The 20,633-nt window shown below is 34.7% G+C and overlaps 1 protein-coding gene across 1 annotated transcript; it reads left to right on the plus strand.

Moving 5' to 3' along the window:
- The first annotated feature begins 7,906 nt into the window (after positions 1-7,906).
- On the plus strand, positions 7,907-14,611 carry LOC145564182 (electron transfer flavoprotein subunit beta, mitochondrial-like). The gene is made up of 5 exons (XM_081624512.1): positions 7,907-8,103; positions 8,384-8,671; positions 11,129-11,209; positions 12,923-13,017; positions 13,917-14,611. The coding sequence occupies exons 1-5, from the start codon at positions 8,035-8,037 to the stop codon at positions 14,140-14,142; spliced, it is 759 nt and encodes a 252-aa protein (XP_081480638.1). The 5' UTR covers positions 7,907-8,034; the 3' UTR covers positions 14,143-14,611.
- The last annotated feature ends 6,022 nt before the right edge of the window (positions 14,612-20,633 follow it).

Below are 20,633 nucleotides of genomic sequence, written 5' to 3' on the forward strand. Positions count from 1 at the left end.
TTAGAGCAATAAATGTGGAGCTGAGTTTACTTGTCATCGAAGATGCTTAGCTCATTTGTTGCATTGCAAGACTTGATTGTAACATTTGTAGATTACTGATCTACTCTTTGGTGCAGCGTGGTGGACCTTTTTTCTCCCGGCCTTGTCCCTTCGGACTATATGCCCCCCCTCTTACCCTAGGTAGGCACTACAGCACTTATTATTTTGGTACGGCGTGGCATTTACTACTTGAGACTGCTGTGCTTATACTAATCGGATTTTGGCCCCCCGGCCTCTACCTCGATCTCCTCATTTTTATCTACGTTGTCGCTTCGATTGTTATATTGCTTGTGAATAGATGAAATACTTTATTAAAACAGGACCGGCCATATCTTAAGTGCATATGTGAACGACATTTCCTGTTTTGGTTAGATCATTAGATGTAGTCTTGGTTGGTCTAATTAACCTTTAACCCTAATTATATGATATATTTGTTTCAAATTAGTCTACACTCTTTGACTTGTCTCGTTTGTCAATAAGCAAACAACTTTCATCATCGTTTAAATATTGTTTCAATTGAAGACTATGTAGCTTGTAACCACCATTTGTGTCCAAAGAGGTGTCCATGACCCAAATGCATGGGAAATCCTTTTTTTTAGGGTTAGTTATGCACTCTCCACATTCATGCACCTATCTCACTATTGTCTTCAACTTCCAAACTAAATTTTCATACCTAATTGAACTTTGTATAAATTATATCTAGAGAAACATGCCTAGTTACTTATATAATTTTATTTAAGTTTTGTTTTACAAAATTAGGTGTAAGCTATAGGCGGCACAGCAAAAATTTTAAGTAAATTGAAATAAACATCGTACCTACCTTAACCAAGGATGAATTAGTCAAGTTATTATAACTTATCACCCATCCATGCATATAATTAAGATTATAGCTAGGCTTAATACATAGCTTAATTATTGTTTTTAATTTCATGCATATTATGATGATTCCTTTAACAAGTTAAATATTGTACATTCGTACCTGTCATATGTTTTATTTCTGTTTTTTGTCAATTGTTTTTGTATGTTCTAATGCCTATATTATGGACTTTTTAATTAAACTATGATATAGACCATCCAAGTTTCCTACCTAAAAGCAAGTTTTCTGTTTTTATACTCTATGTTATAATATGGTTTATTATTGTAAGGTGTCATAATCAAGTTAACTACCAAATGATTAAAATTCAATTCTTCTAATTAATTGTCATCCTTGCCACATTATATTATAATTTCATGCTTCAACGCCTTCTAGACACTACTTCATATGTATTTGTATCTACTCTATCTAAATTCTGATCAAGTAGTTCGTAACAGTGAGTGGAAAAAATATAATTAGGTCATAAATTATCAATTGAGAAATTATAGGATAAGAATAACAAACTAACAAAGCTAACAACATACTTCTTTCAAAAAAAAAAAAAAAAAAAAAAAGCTAACAACATACAAAAACAAAAGCAATTTCTAATTCAGTTCTATATGGCATGGAATGAAAATAGAAGTGACTCCAATAATTTGATTTAACAATATAATGAGTTTGATTACTTCGTATATGTTGTAACGGATGTGAGAAAAAACAAATATTGAATGTCAAAATAACAAGAAAAACAGACACAGATTTACGTGGTTCACCAACGATGTGTTGGCTACGTCCACAAGCAGGCGAGAGTAGTAGTTTTATTGATCTTGGGGAATACAGAATACAGATTCAGAACAGATTTGAGACTAATCAAATAAACGATTGATTGTCTCTCAAATTTCAAATAATCACTCAACTGATCTCAACTGATTCGGCTAGGAGTAACCCTAAGGGGTATATATAGAACTCTCCAAAACAGAAACTGATTTGGACCAAGGCCCAATTAATAACCACACGAACCAAACTACACGATCGTGTACCTTGACCCACACGACCGTGTGACATGTCTTGTAGTAGCGGAACTACACGACCATGTACCATGAACCACATGTCCGTGTATATTGAAGAGTGCATAAAAACACTGACTACGCGATCGTATACAGTGGACTACATGATCATGTACCTACTAGGTCACCGATTCAAGGCATATTTCTCAACAACATAAATATTCAAAATGTGTATGAAATGACTCTTTATTAAACTGACAACATTTTAAAATTTTTGTGTATTATTTCATATAAATATTCAAAATGCATATAAAATGACTCTTTCTTAAATTGATAACATTTTAAAATTTTGAATACACAAGAGAACACGATACATATGTTCCTACTAATTCCTTTCATTACACATTCAAAATTGCGCTGACCTGAAGGTCTAAAACTCTAAGACTAGCTATCATGCAATATGTGGGTCAAGTGGTTCCAACCAATTATAAATTTAGGTACCGGATAATCTTAACTTTATTATTGTAAACATTTTTAAATAAGAACTAGTTACAAAGTTAAAATGTTTACGTGCTTGAATCATTTCCCAAACGTGTGAGCTAACTTCTTATGAGTCAAAACTCAAAAGAAAACGTGTAAAATCCAAAAAACAATCTCCTTTTACCCCACTAATCCGTGTTTTGACGAAATTGAGAAAAAACAAAGATGCTTAATTAGGTGGGAATACGAAAATTTAATAGTAAAATTATTAGGAGTTGGATTTATTAAAGGTTATTTCTTATAGTATTGGAAGTCAAAAAGAAAAAATTTCACATGACCAGACAGTGCATATAATTAACTCTTTCATTTTTGATGTGAAAGCAAACAATACGCCTAAAAGTATTCTAATTGATCCGACCTTTTCTTCTTTCCCCCCTTTTTTGTTTTTGAAATTGAATTTCTTTTTAGCGTATTTACATTCTAATAGAGTATCGGGTCCAGAATAAAACTTACTCATAGAAATTCAATACGATTATCCATTATCGTCATGTATCCCTATGTCTAACTCAAGAGTAATAATCCTTGACTATTGTACTTCAAATATAAATAACATAGTTATGGATAGAGGTGATCAAGTTGAGCCCGGTCTGATATTAGACGAGCTTTGGACAATTTTTTCCAATTCGAAATTTGGGTCGGGCTTGGTCTGGCCCAATTCTTAAAAAAGATTGGGCGGGCTTGGAAAATTAATTTTATGCAATTGAAGTTGTCTTTTTGGCCTGGCCTAAAAAGCCCGCTTGGCTTGTCTGGTTGGGCACACATTTTCCGGCTCGAAATTTGGCCCGACCCGATAAATGGCATATTTTTTTACCTTGGCCCGGCCCACCCATCCATTGATCACCTCTAGTTATGGAATATGGACAATGGATTATGGAATAACAATTCATGAAATAAATTAAGGGTTTGTCTTGTTTTCCTTAATTACACTTAATTCAAATTTAATACGTTCAGATTTGCTTAATTATGAAAAATTAAGTTTTGATAAGTTAAAAATAAGTTCTACTAAGGTTTAATAAGTTTAAATTAGTTCATGTAAATTCAAATAAGATATGATTAGATATATTCAAATAATAAACATCCGATAAATTGAATACACCAGGGTGATATATACAAAAGTTCAAATAGGGGTAAGTGAATTGGAATATCAGAATATGTAAACTATTGTACTCAAATCCTCAAAATCAAGACCTCATTCACTAGGCAAGTATTGTATAAAAATTATACTTCTGTATGTATAATCTAACTCAAACTTGATGATGAAACTGGTCATTGATAATATATTGCCATAGACATGCCAATTTAGGATAAAATGTACATATAATTCATCATTTATTTAGCTAACAAAACCCATCCTCTATCTTTCATAGATTCATTTCTAAACAGTAAATTTTCTTATTTTTTACTTCTTGATAAAGTAGATCACGATTTTACGAGAAGACGTTTTTAATCTCTTCCATGTATCTTACTTTTCCAAAAAAAAAAAAAAAAAAAAAAAAAAATTAGCTAGTTGACTTTTCACTAGCTAACCAATTATTGTATGTAATAGCGCTGCCAAAGTGACAATTAGTCATCGATATAGTTTACCAACGAAGTTTTACTGAAACTCGATATTTATTTTTTTACATGTTGTCCATATACGAACGTACAGCTAGAGATTCAAATACTTTCAACGTTAGTCCAAGCAAATTAATTTTACCTTGGTCACCAAGTTAATTAATTTAATAGTGGTCAAACCAAGTTTATATACAGTATGAAACTATGAATACACGTATATTTTTGACGTATTGGATATTTTATGAACTTGTTCACATGGATCATTGTTGGGCACTGCAATTAAGGAAAGACTAAGACAATTAAGAACATGTCAACTTTGCCCTTACTTCCACGAGATTTATTATTCTGCACTTCTGCTGCCACTGTCGGTCTATTTTGTTCACTACTTCCATGCATTTTTATATTTTGCAAGGGAAAAATTATCATGTGATAGTATCTTGATCGACTTTTTATACTCCATGTTTTTTTACTACTCGTAATTAATGCAAGTGAGTAGAGAATATAAATAAAGGTTTGCTATAATTAATGCCATACGAAGTGCATATATGTATGTCATGGATTGTGATAAGTATGTAGTGCATGAAAATAAAAACCCTAACCCTAACCCTAACCAAACTCTTATCACCCTAAACCCTAACCCCCAACACTAAACACTATTCAGACATCTTAAGATTGGGGTGAACGAGTGAGGGAAGAGTAAAAAGGCGAGAGAAGATAAGATATTGGCAATGTGTGACAAAATACATGTAATTGTGGAAGTAGCTACTAACTATGACACTAACTATTACTCCCCCCGTTTCATAATGTTAGTCCCATATACTATTTTGGGCGTTTCAAAAAGATCTACCCATATTGAATATATTTCATTTATAACTTGATTTTTTTTTTAAAATTAATTGGTTGTGGATTGATGACATGACTCTAAGTAAAGAAATCTTTACCTTAAATTATGCAATTATGACTTGTGTTTTTCTAATAAAAAATTTAAAAAGTTAAATAAGGAAAACTAATTATGAATTATGTTGTACTTTAATTTTAAATTCTAAATATATTTTTTTTTTCTTATTTTATGTGATTGATTCCATATGGGACTAATATTATGAAACGGAGGGAGTAACTATCAAGTAGTTTTTAGATACTCTATATGAAGCTAGAATCTATATCTATACTTATATATTAAAAAGCGTTCCTAAAACAGAATATGTTCCACATGTCACTTTTTCTAAGTTCGACATGTCAGCAATATGCGACACATGTCATTATAAACATGACATGTCACTTTCACATGTATTAGGTTTGCATCTAAAAAATGCTTATATCAAGACTTGAACTCAAGACCAACAAGTCTTAAGTTAAGAGTCTTACCATCTTAACCATTTATTAATGTGTTTTTTTATCCAACAAAATTATAGTTAACTTAAATAAGTTAATTTGTGTCTTATTATACTATTTGTTTCCATTATGTAATGATTGAGTTGACAACTAAAAAAATTTTATAGCAAGATTTAAACTCAAAACCAACAAGTCTTACTATCTAAACAGTCGAATTTGATTAGCAAATTAAACAAGTATAAACTAGCAACCCGGGGCATCGCGCGGGTCACACACTAGTTAATTTTTTCAAAAAACGTAGATTATCTTGTTGTAATATAATGAGGGTCTAGAACAAGTAGTTAACAAAATGAACAAGAGAAGAGAAAATAATACTCAAAGAAATTTCGGTGTGGCGTGATAATAATCACTGACTTGAAAACGAAATTCGGCGCAACCGGGGTGCACAATTATTGTATTCGCCGGTACGCTTAAGGTTACACACACCACTCCCACACAAATACACTTTTAGGAGGGAGGTTGGAGACTAGTAAACTTATGCCCAAAGAGAGAATTGTGTTTAACTTAATGTGTTTGATAATTATGGTGATCTGAATTTTTCCAACCATGGAAATATATAATGGAAGATGGGATAATCAAGAGTTGAAGAATCCAATGAGACAAAAACTTAAAATCAGAAAAATAGATAGTAAACAACCCTTTAAAACATCCCATTAATTATGGGGTTAAGGGGGAGTTGCAAAGGAAGAGGAAGTGAAAGAGACGTTGGTAATCTCAACTTTTCTCTCTCGCCCTGTAGGGCAAGTTCCGCCCGGTGGCGCGCCCGGCAGGGCGAACAAACGAAGAAAATCAACTTTACTCTCGCGCCCGGTCGGACATCCGGACGTATTAAAAACACTTATTATCGCGCCCGGTCGGGCGAGCCTCCGCCCGGTAGGACGAGAAATCAGCTACCTTTCCTCTCTTTACTCCAACAAATCTATGGGCATTTCTTAATTTATACTTCAATAGTTAACATTGTAACTTTTTTACTACCAAAATCATTACCTTAGTAGTTTTTACAACTTGACAACCCATTAAATATTATTCCCATACTTTGTACGCAAATTTTAAGATGCTCCATGGTACACCTAGAAATAGGTGCATCACGCCTATATTTCTGAATATTTAGTAAAAAAATTTGAACAATTGCAAATTTTGAACATGTAGTAAAAACATCTGAACATCGCAAATTTTGAACATTTAGTTAAAAAATCTAAACAATCGCAATGCATCATGCCTATACTTTTGAACATTTAGTAAATAAAATCTGAACAATCGCGAATTTTGAACATTTAGTAAAAAAAAAATCTGAACATTGCAAATTTTGAACATTTAGTAAAAATAAAATCCGAACAATCGCAAATTTTGAACATTTAGTAAAAAAAAAATTGAACAATCGCAATGCACCACGCAAATACTTTTGAATATTTAGTAAAAAATATGAACAATAACAAATTTTGAACATTTAGTAAAAAAATTTGAAGAATCGCAAATTTTAAATTATTACGAGTCAAACAAATTTTGAAAGAAGTTTGTTTGACTTGTAATAATTCAATAGTTTTATAATATAAACTGAACATTTACTTTATACAAAATGAACATTTTTCTACAAATATGAACATAAAAATTGCATATTTATGTTCAGTTTTTTGTGACGTATTCATATTTTTTTACTAAATGTTCATTTTTTGTAAAATGTTTAATTCTTTTTACTAAATGTTCAAAAATATACACGTGGTGCACCTATAATACTAATTGTACTTTGTAAGCTTGATATAAGGATTAACTAAAAGCTACTGCTGAGCACACATAAATTATGGAAATATTGTTCATTGGGCTTAGAAAAGAAGAGCCCACAATTAATTTTTTTTTTTTTTTCAAAAGAAAGATACCACATAAAGCCCATAATTCTGCTCTGTTTAGTTGCGTAGCGAGTCAAAACACTCAAACTGTCATCATCCACTTAGCGGATATAGCCTATTTGTTAGAATCCGCCTCTTTAACTATGTATCCCCTTCCCTTTTTATTGTATTTTCCCTTATGTAATGTCTCTTAAGTCTTTCTTTTTACTTTCTAGGCTCTAGGGAGAATTATTGTGTTACTGTCATTCCAACGTTCACTTGTATTTCTCTAGTAATACTATATAAAGCTCTTTAGGGAGCGAATGGTTATTGAATCTAAGCTCCCTACCCCTTTGCCTTGCTTTAAGACTTGTGTTGTTGTTTAAGCCTTTATAGATATTGTGCTTGCCTTGTCTTGAAGCATCCCCCACCAAACTAAGAGACCTTCAAGAGACGCCTTTCCTCGTCGGTTCCGCTTGTGCCCGCTTTGAAGTATCGGCCGTCACAAGCCCCGACTCTGCACCCGTGGTTAGCGAGTGCTCCTTGAGATACACTTGGTCCGTGTTGCTGTGTGCTCACGAACCTCTTCCGTTCTAGTTCTAGGCTTGCGTCCTTGTCCCCAATAGACGAGGGCGCGCCGCACGACCCGGTGTCAAAACATCCGGACCGTGACACTATGACTAAGACTTACATCCATCTAGCCATCTAGTTTCCCACTTTTCTACAACACTTCAAAACACTTCTCTTACTTGTATGTATTAAAATCTTTCCCCCAATTCATAAAATTTGAAACCCTAGAAATTCAACTCTAATCAATTTTCAAAAGATGAAGATAATGGTTGCAATCAAGCGAGTCGTCGATTACGCCGTCAAAATCCGAGTTAAACCTGATAAGGTAATCATCTTAAATTCCCCTAAAATTTCAATCGGTTTCCTTATAATTGAGCTTTGATTATTTGTTGGCACTCAATTATTCTGGATTACTATCATTCAACAATTACAATAAAAATTATTTTGTTGGATGAATTTCGTGATTATAATTGGATGAATTTTATGATTTAGTTGGATGAATTGTATAATTAATTTGATTTTGGGTAATTTGATAGAGTGGGTTTGAATTTTATGAGTTAATCGGGTGAATTGTATGATTAATTTGATTTTGTGTGATTTGATAGAGTGGGGTGGAGACAAAGAATGTGAAAATGTCGATGAATCCGTTTTGTGAGATAGCATTGGAAGAGGCGCTTCGAATAAAGGAGGCTGGTTTGGCGTCAGAGGTGGTGGCAGTGAGCATGGGATCAGCGCAGTGCGTCGATACATTACGTACGAGCTTAGCAATGGGAGCTGATCGAGCCATACACGTCGAATCGATATCGGATCGTTTGTACCCTTTGAATGTTGCCAAGTTGCTTAAGGTTCTTATTGATGTTGAGAAGCCTGGGCTTTTAATTCTTGGCAAACAGGTTGATCACTCATTCTTAGTGCTTTATTAGTTCATTTTGCATTTGTTTGATGTAATTTCTGTTGCAATTTTTTGATGATGCAAGGGTTAGAATTTATGAATTAGAAGAAAGATTGTTGGGAATGACAGAGGTTAAATTTTGGGAATGTTTGATTTTGTAAGTAGGAACTTAAGTGTGACTGTTGTGTTCACCTTATTTCCATTTATTTCAAAAAAATTAAGTTCAGATAAGGGTTAATAAGTTCAGAGTAGTTCTTATAAGATAAGTTCAAGAAAAATAAGTTGTGATAAGGGTTAATATGAGCTACCCAAGTTCAATTTATAACTAAAATAAGTTCTAATAAGTATAAACAGGTGAATAAAGTGCACCCTAATTTGTGCTTGTAGTCTGATTGTTTTGGGTGGTGTTGTGATGAGGAGAGGATTTAATAACGGTGTATGGTAAGACTGTATTGAAAGGCGTAGTTTGGCTTATGTGTGTCTGGAGTGGCTTTTAGATTTTAAGGATTGAGATTCTTCTTTGATTCATTATTTTGAAAGGGTATATTGTATTTGGTAAGACTATAGTGAAAGCGTAGTTAGGCTTATCAGCTTATGTGTGTTTCCAGTGTAATTTAGGTTTTAAGAGTCGAGATTCTTCTTTAATTGATAGATTAGTTGTTGATATAATTAGAGAGTGTCCGGGAACTCATATATGAGCATACTTTAATCATCACGAGCCGGCCCCCATTGATCTATTTGATTAACAAGTTATGTTAATCAAATGGCTTATTTGTAAATAAAGTGAATAGTAAATGTAACATCTCAGCTTTCGTTGTCTAATGTGACATTCCATGGTGGATGCTTATGCTGAGTCGGACAGAGATGTTGTTAACAGAGGTTAACTGTAAGAGTTGACGGGGTGACGAAAAGCTTACTCCATTGAAGCTTCCTCCTTTCTTCCCCGATCTCCAGCCATCTCCCATCGACACCACATCTTCAATGTGTCCATCTTCCACCGACAACGCTTCCTCATCTCCTCCTTCATTCCACCAACACCACTTCCTCATCTCCACCTTCATTCCACCGACACTACCATCTCCGAGCCGCCAAATTAAATGAAAACCCTATGATTAAAGGGTGAAGTTAGTGGCATGGTCAACCCCAAAGGGTAGGGGGTGACCATGTCCACCATTGAATCTTTCATTGAGCTTACCTTACTATGTGAATGGTAATGGCGTGGGTAAGAGAGACGAACACTTGACGCCGTTGGGTACTTGGGTAACAGTCATTAATTCAATTACAGTGTAGCAATATGACTGTGTTAAGTTGTCCCAATAAGCACACATATCAGCATCTGCATTTTACCTGTTTGCCCTCACTTACTTCAGGTGTTTCTCTATTTTACCCCTTGATATGGTTTATATACATATCAAATAGATGAACTTGTATTTTCTCAATCATCATTAGTGTTGCTTCGAGAGGAAGAGAGTTGAGTTGAAGACTTGAATATCAATTGTAGATATATTTTTATTTGGGATGGATAATTGAGGGGCTGTTGTTGAAGTATCTTGAATATTAGTTGTAGATATTTAGTTATTTGGGATGGATAAATGAGGGCCTGTTGTTGAAGTATGAGAATTTGTAATGGAGACCCGTTTTCCTTACCAGGGTTTTTATAGATTAGGTAGCTGTACAATTGTGAGTGAATATTTACTTGATTAAAGTAAGGTACTTAGGTAATTGAGCTCAATCGTGTTGAGCAGATTGTGAGATGGTTTAATTCCATTAAATTTTACTTCTTAAATGTTGGTCGATGAATGTTCCAAGATTTTTTTTCAATTTGACAAATGGGCATGCCTTTTGAATTTGATATAATTGTTTTGATAGGCATTTGGGGAATATATACATACTTTTTTTATATTTTTGGACCAACGGTGACAAAGGATGTCAGTTTGATGATTCTTTATATTTTGTCACTGTATGAAGTAGAAATATGTTTATAACTCAAAAAGTGAATTTCATAAAATGCTTTAATAATAAAACAATTTATAACAGTAATTATTTGAAGAATAAGTCACTTAGGCTTTCTGTTTTATGCAAAACAGTAGCTATTTGGATTTTGATGGGAAAATCAGGATAATTGGGAGTACTTAACTTGAACGCATTTTGTAGCAATGGCTACGTCTATCAACTACTGATTTTTGCATGTCGTTGCAACCGTGCTATATTATTAATCAATGAAATGAGGTGACATTATATTCATCTAGGAGATAGATATGGATGGGGTGTAAAGCTTGTGTCTGGTTGCTTTTGACACTAGCTGTATTGTTTTATCATGCCTGGATACGTTTTCCACAGCTTTATGTGGTAGTATGCTCTCATTCAATTCCTTTATAAATTTGTGGTACATATGAAAATCTATTAAGTGCATTTAAAAGCATGTGTCTGAGGTTATTGTTTTTATTGTGTATTGTAGGCTATCGATGATGACTGTAACCAAACTGGACAGATGGTGGCAGGACTACTTAAGTGGCCCCAAGGGACGTTCGCTTCAAAGGTATTGCACATTTATCTCAAGATCACAGCTAAGTTGAATTGCCTATTGTCATTTATCGTCAATGGCATAGCTTCAGTTACACATTGCTTACTTTATTTATCTTTGGTATTCTTTCCCCTGCATTATTGGCTAGTAAAACTAATACGAAAGTTGGAAGTTAATTTGTGAAATCCAGGACTGCTTACCTTCTTTGTTTCTGCCCCGTAACCTAGAAATCTATGCATAATTTATTATTCATCAAAGGCTTGTAATCCATTTAGAACTTTGGATCTTTTCATTATAGCCTGTCCATATTATTCTGAAGTAGCTCTTAAGTTCTTTCACATTGCCTCACTTAGGTAAGTTAGTTATTTTGTTAATGTTCTAGTTCCCATAACCATTATCTTGCTATAATGCCACTTGAATTACACCACATGATGTTGGCACACCTTTATCAAATCATACCTATCTTGTTTTTTGATTTCAACTTACCCAAGTCCTGTGGTTGGCTTTTGCAATGTTGTCATGGTTATCTCTTACCTTGTGCTGCTCAAGTTATTCCTTCATCTTTCTACATTTTTGACTTGGCTAATTATTATATTCCCTCATCCTCCTATATTTTACTCGGCCAAGTATACTATTTATCTCCACTAATGTCCCTATGGCTTCAGCAATTTTGACTCTATACCACTGTGATGCAGTAGCGTTCCCACTAGTAAAATGTGACATGCTGCCTCCAATCGTAAAAGGTGATACGAAAGTCAAAAGGATTATATTTTTGGTGTAAAATGAATTATAGAACTTTAGAATTTAGACCAATCAGCTACACATTGGTTAACCACAATTGATTGACAGACTAGGACAGAAAATGTTGGTCTATGGAAGACTACATAGACTACAATGAATATACAGCCTAAGAACCTAAGACTAGATAGCTGTCAAGAAGGTGATATGCTCATAAAGGAGAGAATGAACAACAAGAAATTAATATTGAAGATTTAGATAGTAAATTGTAGCGTGTAATTCTCTGCAAGGGTATCAGGGTGTATGGGTTGATGTGAATAATACAAAGGGAAAGCATAGAAACTGAAATTTTTTAACCAAGGGACACGAGCCTAGACTGAAACAAACCTGGAATAGTTTTTTTTAGACTAGAATTTTAATAGTTTGATCAAGGTTGATCAATTGATGATATAAAGACTATGGTTTTTCACGAGTCACTTTCTGTAGTTAATCGTAATTCTCTAAATTGTTGTGATGGAGAAAAGTGGTTTGTACTCCCTAATTCGATTCTCTTGTATGTGTAATAGATTCTCTCATCTGCTAGCCTTCAGAAAGTGTACTTTGGAGTGCTTAGTTGACTGGGGTTATGGATATAGTATTGTAGTTGGATCATGCTGTTGAAGTGTGAGCCATGGGAGTCCACTAGTCCTGCATGGGGAAGGTTCTTTGTACCTTATAAAGCATGTGCAATGCTTTTTGCTGGAACATAGATAGGAGGTGGCTTATAGTTGAATTGGATTGTTTGACCTTCATTTGTAAACTGTTGAGTGTAGAGCAGAAAACTGTAGAAAAGTTTGTTTTGCTACCAACCTTCTTTCTGGGTTGCATCTTAAAAGGGAAAGCTGTAATTTATGTATTTTTAAAAAGCTCATCAAATAAATTTTCTTATATAGTTATATGATCAAAATTCCCCCCCCCCCCCATTTTCAACTTGTGCTTTGTTTATAGTAGGTTGTGCTGGACAAGGAGAAACAAACAGCAACAGTAGACCGAGAGGTGGATGGTGGTATTGAGACACTATCTTTGGACTTACCAGCCGTCATAACGTGAGCATCTCATTTCTCTTTACTTTTTTCCTTACCATTTAACTTATGGCAAATAAAATGGTACATGTTAGTTGCATCTCATGATCTATAAATCTATAATGCTTATCATTTTATACAGAAGCAAAGCCAGACAATGGACTTTTGGCTATAAAGTTGATGAGCAGGACTCTAGATTGATTAGTCAAACTTGTTAGTAGAGTGGGCCTCTAAGATTCTTTTGTTTTAACATGACAAAGAAAGCCAGATGTTAAAATTGACCTTGCCTATTGCTTTTGCCAATGGGCAAAAATCTCAGGCCCTATTCTCTAAGTAGCCGCCACAATTAGAAACAAAAGTTTTGATGTTTAGTTTTAACAAACTTTACTAATACTATTGAACAAACTTTACTGACACTATTACTTGAATATCTTGTTGTGCGTTTAAACATACTAAATTACTAAACTTTGGCATAGAACTCTTTTGCCTTTGATGCCTTGAGTTGACTAAGCTTGCCTTGCTCCTGCATATTACTTCAGTGAAGTTTTTTTCCCCCCACTTAAAAAGTCAATAAGAATCTAGCAGTATAGAATTTTCTTTATCAATTACAGTATTTGTATTATCGTATAGATTCAGGTGATCTCTAAGACATTCGTTGCCATTGGGGCCTAGGTTAAGTTTGCCTTGCTTGCAAACTGCATATGTGTATGAATGTGTTTTCTTGAATTAGACTTATCTGGTGCAGATATTATCGAATTTAGTCACCAAGAATCTAGCAGTATACAATCTATTTGATGGCCTGATCACATATATGTATAGATTCTGGTGCTTTCTCTTCAAGTTGATGCAATGTATATTTGTAATTTATTTTGTATGAATCTTGACCTGACTTGATTTTGACGCTTTTTATTTTTGGGCCGCAGTACCGATTTAAGATTGAATCAGCCCAGATATGCGACACTTCCCAATATAATGAAGGCAAAATCAAAGCCAATAAAGAAAGTGACTCCTGAGGAGCTGAATGTCCAAATAAGATCTGATTTGGATGTGGTTGAAGTATCTGAACCTCCAAAGAGGAAAGCAGGGGTCATTTTGTCTTCAGTGGATGAGCTGATCGACAAGCTTAAAAATGAAGCTCGTGTCATTTGATAACCATTTCCACATATATATTGTTCTGATTCCCCAAGTTGTACATGTTCCCTGGGATTGAATTTTCCAGTTGAAACAGAGAATATATGTGCAGATTCACTCCCATCCTGTATGTATGTCTTCTATCATATTGGCCTTTGATAGTTTGAAGATCATAAGTCATTGAAAGAACTGAATCTAGTTAAGCAGCAGTATTTTTTTAGACCTTGAAAGATGGAAGTTGGTATACAACAAAGTATTGAGTTTACGTGGAAAATTGTTCGCACTGTAGTGGCTAAGATCATCAATTTTTAGCTCTAAAGTTGAACAAATGAAAACCAAACACGGCTTTGGGTAAACCTAGGCTAAAAATAAAAACGATTAACATACACTTTAATAATCCCAACTTTCGATTATTCTGTATTGATAAACTTTTATATGGTGTGGCTAGCCACAACTTTTTTTCGACTTTTATTTTTTTGTTTTCTTACTTCTTACTCTTCATTGTATTCCTCTTTTTATGCTTTTCTCTCCCCTCCCTTTCATGAGAATGATTTCTCTCTTCTACTTTCCATGGTGATGATTGGTACAATATACAAACAAATTCAAGCAAGAAATTTATACAAAGAGCAAGTAATTTGAAAACCACCAAATCGATGTTTTCGGGGTTTTACGTGCGATTTTTGGCAAAATTCTCTGGAAATTCCGCAACAAAAGCATAAAAACGGGGTTGTAAGGTTGATTTGGTGGAGTTGGGGTTGTTTGTCGTCGTCTTCTTCTTCAGCGTCATTGGAGTAGCTTCGAAAGTGATTCATTGAAGAAGAAGATGAAGACAAGGGGTTACTCGATCGGTTAGTCAAGAGCTACTTGGTCAAGGGTTACTCGGTCGGTCAGAAATTACTTGGTTAGGGGTTACTAGGTCGGTTAGGGTTTACTATTCGCGATCCAATTTGCTGCTCTATTTGCTTCTCTGTAAACATGGTTAATATCCCATTGCTGAAACCTTTGAAGAAGATTGAGGATGTCGACGATGATGTGATCGATTTTCCATGGAACAGACCAAGCTCCTTTGACTGCATTGATTACTTGGAGATTATCTTCTTCGATGACTAAATGTTGAATCTCGCGTTGAAGAGCGAGAAGGATGTCTTTTTAGAGAGTTGTAGCTTCCGCAACAAAAATAGTGGTGTTACCAAGGTTGATGGTGCGAGCTGCGATAAGGGAACGATGCTGTCTCTAATGATGACACCTGCTGCTGTTGAGTTGTTTTTTGAGTGAACCGTCGAAGTTGAGTTTGAAAGAGTTTAAGGGGGATGTTTCCCTGGAAACCTGGCGCAGAATGGAATGGAAGGGTTGGTGATGGGTATGGTTTTGGGATTTCTGCATAGGTGACCTTGAGCTAAAAAGGTATATGTGAGAGTGCGACATTGCCACTCGTTGAGCGCAAATTGCGCTCTGTGGAAAGTTCGAGGGATATCTAATGTTTCATTTTGAAAAATAATAGAATTTCGTTCTTTCCATATGCTCCATAATAAGACGATAAACTTTTTAACAGTGGAGTTGTTCTTTCGAAGGTTGTTTAGGGTTGGTAGCAAGTCCTCATGTGTAAGAGAACTGCTCAACCAACTCTTGGTTAAAGGATAGATGTTGCCAAATTTCTTTAGTTTTTTCACAACCGAGAAACAGGTGTTCGATTGTCTCTCAATTTAAAGTATAAAGGCTACTGTTGATGAAAGGAATAATTTTTCTTTTGTGAAGGATATCTCTAACTCCAATGCTACCGTGCATCAATTGCCATAGGAAGATTTGGTGCTTATGAGGGATATCGAGCTTCCAAATCCAATTGTGGGGCTATTTAGGGATGTCGAGTTCGAGATTGTGTGCTATCCAAGTGGCCGACTTCACTGAGAAGTTGCCAGAGGGGGTGGGGCCCCACTGCCCCATTGGCGTATCTGTCTTTTTCAATTGAGTAAAGGAATGCCTATGATGCGTGCTACAATATGTTTTGGCAATAAGGAAGTGAGTTTAGGTTTGCCCTACTAATTGTTTGGCAAAATAAAGTCCGCAACTTTTAGGTCAATATCCACTTGATATCCTTGTATGTTGAGAGTTTCTAGCAGGCTTTTATCAATAGCCCAATTTTCTATCCAAAAATAAATGTTAGAACCATTACCAATCTTCCACCGAATACCTTTTCCTAAAATCACCCGTTGGGCCAACACCGATTTCCATATATGAGAATCTTTCGGTTGATGGTGGTATCTGAAAAGTGAAGAATTATGAAGATACTTATCTCTTATGATTTTGACCCAAAGATTAGAAGGCTCATAAAGAATCTTCCACCCTAATTTGGCTAAAAAAGCTCTTTTAGAGGCAATGTTCGTCTTAACCCTAATCCCCCGAGAGCTTTAGGTCTACAAATTTTATTCCTTGCTACTAGAGGACTCCCATTTTTATCTTTTTCTTGTCTCCAAAAAAAATTTATATGGAGGGAATCTAAATTCTTGGCGATGTCTGTGGAGATGAGGGAGGAAGAGTGGAGGAAAGAAGGGAGTGCTTCTAAATTGCTTGGAATTAGCGTGTCACGACCTGCATTTTTTGAAATCCCTTTTCAAGGGATAATAAGAGCTAAAAAAAGACTCCTAAGTAACGTCCGAGCGATGAATTCGGTGTCATGTTAAATTGGGCTGCAAGGCTTGGACGTCGCCTATTTTCAATTTGCTAGGAAAAAATGATTTAGGACTTGTGAAAATTTACAAGTTTCCCTGACATACTACAAAAATTATCAAGTATCCTTTTTAGGTTGTTGCATGCAGAAGAAGTAGCTTTACAGAGGATAAGATCGACTATCATCTGCAAAAAGAAGGCACGAGATATTGAAAGACCAAGGTGTAATTTTAAAGCCTATTCCAAATTTGCGTGTCTTACTTTCTAGAGATAATTTCCTTATAAGAACCTCCATGCACAATATAAAAAGATAAGGTGACAAGGGGTCTCCTTGTCTTAAACCTCTTATGGGCTTAAACTATTCGGTAGTCTCATCATTTATCTTAACGAGTAAGAAACTTTGGTTAGCATTCGCGGATCCAATGGATCCACTTGGAGGGAAAGCCAAAGGCTGGAAGGGCTTCCCATAAAAAGTCTCATTCAATCATGTTATATGCTTTCTCCATATCCAACTTTAGAGCACACCAACCTGTTTTATTTTTCGATTATGGAAAGTATTCAAGATTTCTTAAACTACAAGGATATTGTCATGAATAGAGCGATCTGGTGTAAAAGCGTTTTGTAGGGGGCTTACAATTCTTTGAAGGATGGGGCACAAGCAAGCAACTAAGATTTTTGAGGTAGCCTTATAAACTATATTAACCAGACTAATAGGTTGAAAATGATTTAGGGTTTCAGGGATTTCTATTTTCGATTTTAAGGTAATGATGGTATGGTTTAGAAACGGCGGCAAGTAACCATGGGAGAAAAAGCTCTAAATGGTGATGTTAATATCCTTTTCAATCACTAGCAATAAGATTGAAAAAGCTTAGCCCCAAAGCCATCTGAACCAGGAGATTTAGTGGGATTCCTGTCAAAGAATTTTGTTTTTATTTCATCATTGATACATCAGCTAAGAGGTTATCAAAATCATCCTTTGAGATAATAAGATCAATAAAAGAGAGGTTGATATGTCTATTAGTTGGAACCTCGGACAACTTAAATGTACATTGAAAGGAGTAGGTAGCAATTTATGAATCTCTTCACGAGATTCTACCCAATCATTATTCGGGGATTTCAGTCTATAAATTGCAGTAGAAGCTATTCTTTTTCTCATCTTATTGTGGAAGAAACGAGTGTTTCTATCACCTTGAGATAGCCAATTTTTACGAGAAAACTTTCCCCCATTGATTTTGACCAAACAAAAGAAGCTTTTCTCTTTGATGAATCATGCGATAAAGATGGCTAATTAGAATAGGGTTAAAAGGTTGGGCACACAATGAATTCTCAAGGTTAGTAATTTTTTTTTGCATTAAGTAATAATTTATTATTATTGTTTCCATATCTTTTCCCAGCCCAAGTTTTAAGTTCGTGTTTAATGCGAATTAACTTTTGTTGAATTCTTTTTTTGACAAGAACTTTTGTTGAATTCTATAATACCTAGATACTTGTATCGGATGAGGCCAACTCTTTTTAACTATATTATGAGATTCTTTTTCTAGCGTCCAATGATTTTGAAAACAAAAGAGACAATGAGGGGTTAAATGGTCATTGTAATGAGAATCATAACTTAATGGCACATGGTCCGAAACTGTGAAAGCATCAAAGCGGACTTGACTTTTTGGAAATTGCTGGAGAAAAGAGTGGCTAAAAATTGCCTTGTCTAACTTTTTGTATAATACATTGTTGCTAGTGCATTGTTTCCTAGAAAAAGAATTTTGAGTGCTTGGCATGTCTATAGAAGAGTAGCAGCTAGGAAGCTCAGGAGTTTTTTTTTTGTTTAGTAATTGAGATCTCCCCCCCCCCCCCCCCCCCAATCTTGTCTTCTGAACATAACATTTCATTAAAGTCTCCTAACACGAGCCATGAGATTCTTATATTAGAACTAAACGAGGTGAGGTAATCCCAAAAATAATTTTTATCAATTTCTTGAGCTGGGTCATAGATGCCGTGATTAAGAAATCATGATTTAATGGCTTAAAATTGATATTTAAATGTGCACATCTATCTGTTACGGTAGTTTGATTTATAGAAATAATCTCATCTTTCTAAATACCCATATACGCCCTGAATGACCAACAGGTTCTATTACCATTTTGTGATCAAAATGTAAGGCCCTAAGAATTTTCTTATTGTTATCAGCATTTGTCATTGTTTCCAGTACAAAAATAATATCTGGTTTGTGATTGTTCTTTAGATGAACTAATTTTGCTAAAGCCTCAAGCTTTTTCCCCACGCGTATGTTCCAGCTTAAAATTTTCATATGGATGATCTAAGTGTCATGAAGTGGGCCTTTGCCCCATAGTATCCATAGCAAGTGTCAAGCACTCGATTCCGTAGGGGTTTGAAAACCCCACATCTATATTGAGCGTTATTACAATTACATATTTGATGGAAAAACAACTGAATAAAAATAACAATAAAATTACAGATGTAAAATCTGCATAGTAGTCCTTGTGATTTGGCCGGAGCTGGGACGAACCAATGTAGGAAAGTGCTGGAAGTGAGACACAAGCACTTATAAAGACATTTTCTCTAGACGCAAAATATGCATTAGTGGCAAAGGTTCGAACCAGAAGCTATATATCCTTTGAACTTGATCTTCCAATTTTGACTACAACAAATAACACAGAATAAAGATCGAGCAAAATGTATATTTGAAAATACCTTACATTCTGAACACATTTCATCATCTTAGAAGCCAAAAGTACATAGACTAGATGATGCCAAAAGTACAGAAATTGCAAGCTAAGCTTTAAAACAAACAAATAATAAGATTCTTGAAAATTTAAAGGAGCCCAACAATGGTGTAACTCAAAAATTTCCCTTGAAACAACATTGCTTACTTCCATGTTACTAAGAGAGAAAAGGGAAATAGCACCATGAGCATTATTGAGAACCCGCAGTAACAAACTCGATAGTTTTTAGTGACAACAAGAGTCATGACAAAATCAGAAATACTACAAGTAATTACGACAACATAATTGTTTAAATCAACAAGAGTTGACACATATTTTAGAAAGAACAAAGGTCATAATTACATGATAAAATACACGTTTTATATGTCATATTTATTATATGATATTTTTCGTACTTTCTTCCTACATTTAATTATTTAAATGTTATTTTATTATATATTTTGTTTATTGCTCTCCTTGGGTGTGTTTCTTTGTTTTGTAGGAAATTAGTCAAGTTTGACATGAGTTTAGATGGATGTACTAGAGAGGTTATGAGCATCATTGTTAATAAAAGTCTTGGTGATAACCAACATCAAAAATAGAGGACTTAGGCACGATTACAACCATTAGCAATGCAATGATTTGTCCTTGACCTTAATTGGGACTTTATGGGCAGCTTGTGACATCAATTAAAGCACAAAGGAGCTCAAGGCAGCCTACTTCGCAACCCGTTTGCAGCGTATAGCACTCCTCAGCGGCCTACCTGTGGCTAGCTCACAAATGACGAAGAAGTGGCGTATTGGCAGTGTATAACTATTCCTAAAATTATACTACTTGACGTTTGATAATCCCACGAACTAGTATTAAAAGTTCACTCCCGCTAATAAATCAATAACTTAGACATACAATCAATTGGCCAGATTAATCATACGAAATAAAACAAGATTATCAAATTGCATCATATAAATCAAACCCAAACAATATAATTCAATTCATTGATAGAAATATAAAAGACTGCATCCCTAATCTAGAACAAGGAGATCTAGCCAGACATGGAGAATAAGAGAACAACCAATTCGTTTGATAATGAAAAATCCATAACTGACATACTAACGTAGTAAAGTATAG

This window comes from Chenopodium album, chromosome 10 (assembly GCF_948465745.1).
Source record: "Chenopodium album chromosome 10, dcCheAlbu1.1, whole genome shotgun sequence".
Taxonomy (NCBI): Eukaryota; Viridiplantae; Streptophyta; class Magnoliopsida; order Caryophyllales; family Amaranthaceae; genus Chenopodium; species Chenopodium album.

Coding starts and splice junctions, on each gene's coding strand:
- LOC145564182 (XM_081624512.1), top strand. CDS start 8,035: ATGAAGATAATGGTTGCAATCAAGCGAGTCGTCGATTACGCCGTCAAA. Junction 8,672..11,128: donor TTTTAATTCTTGGCAAACAG/GTTGATCACTCA, acceptor TGTGTATTGTAG/GCTATCGATGATGACTGTAA. Junction 13,018..13,916: donor GACTTACCAGCCGTCATAAC/GTGAGCATCTCA, acceptor TTTGGGCCGCAG/TACCGATTTAAGATTGAATC.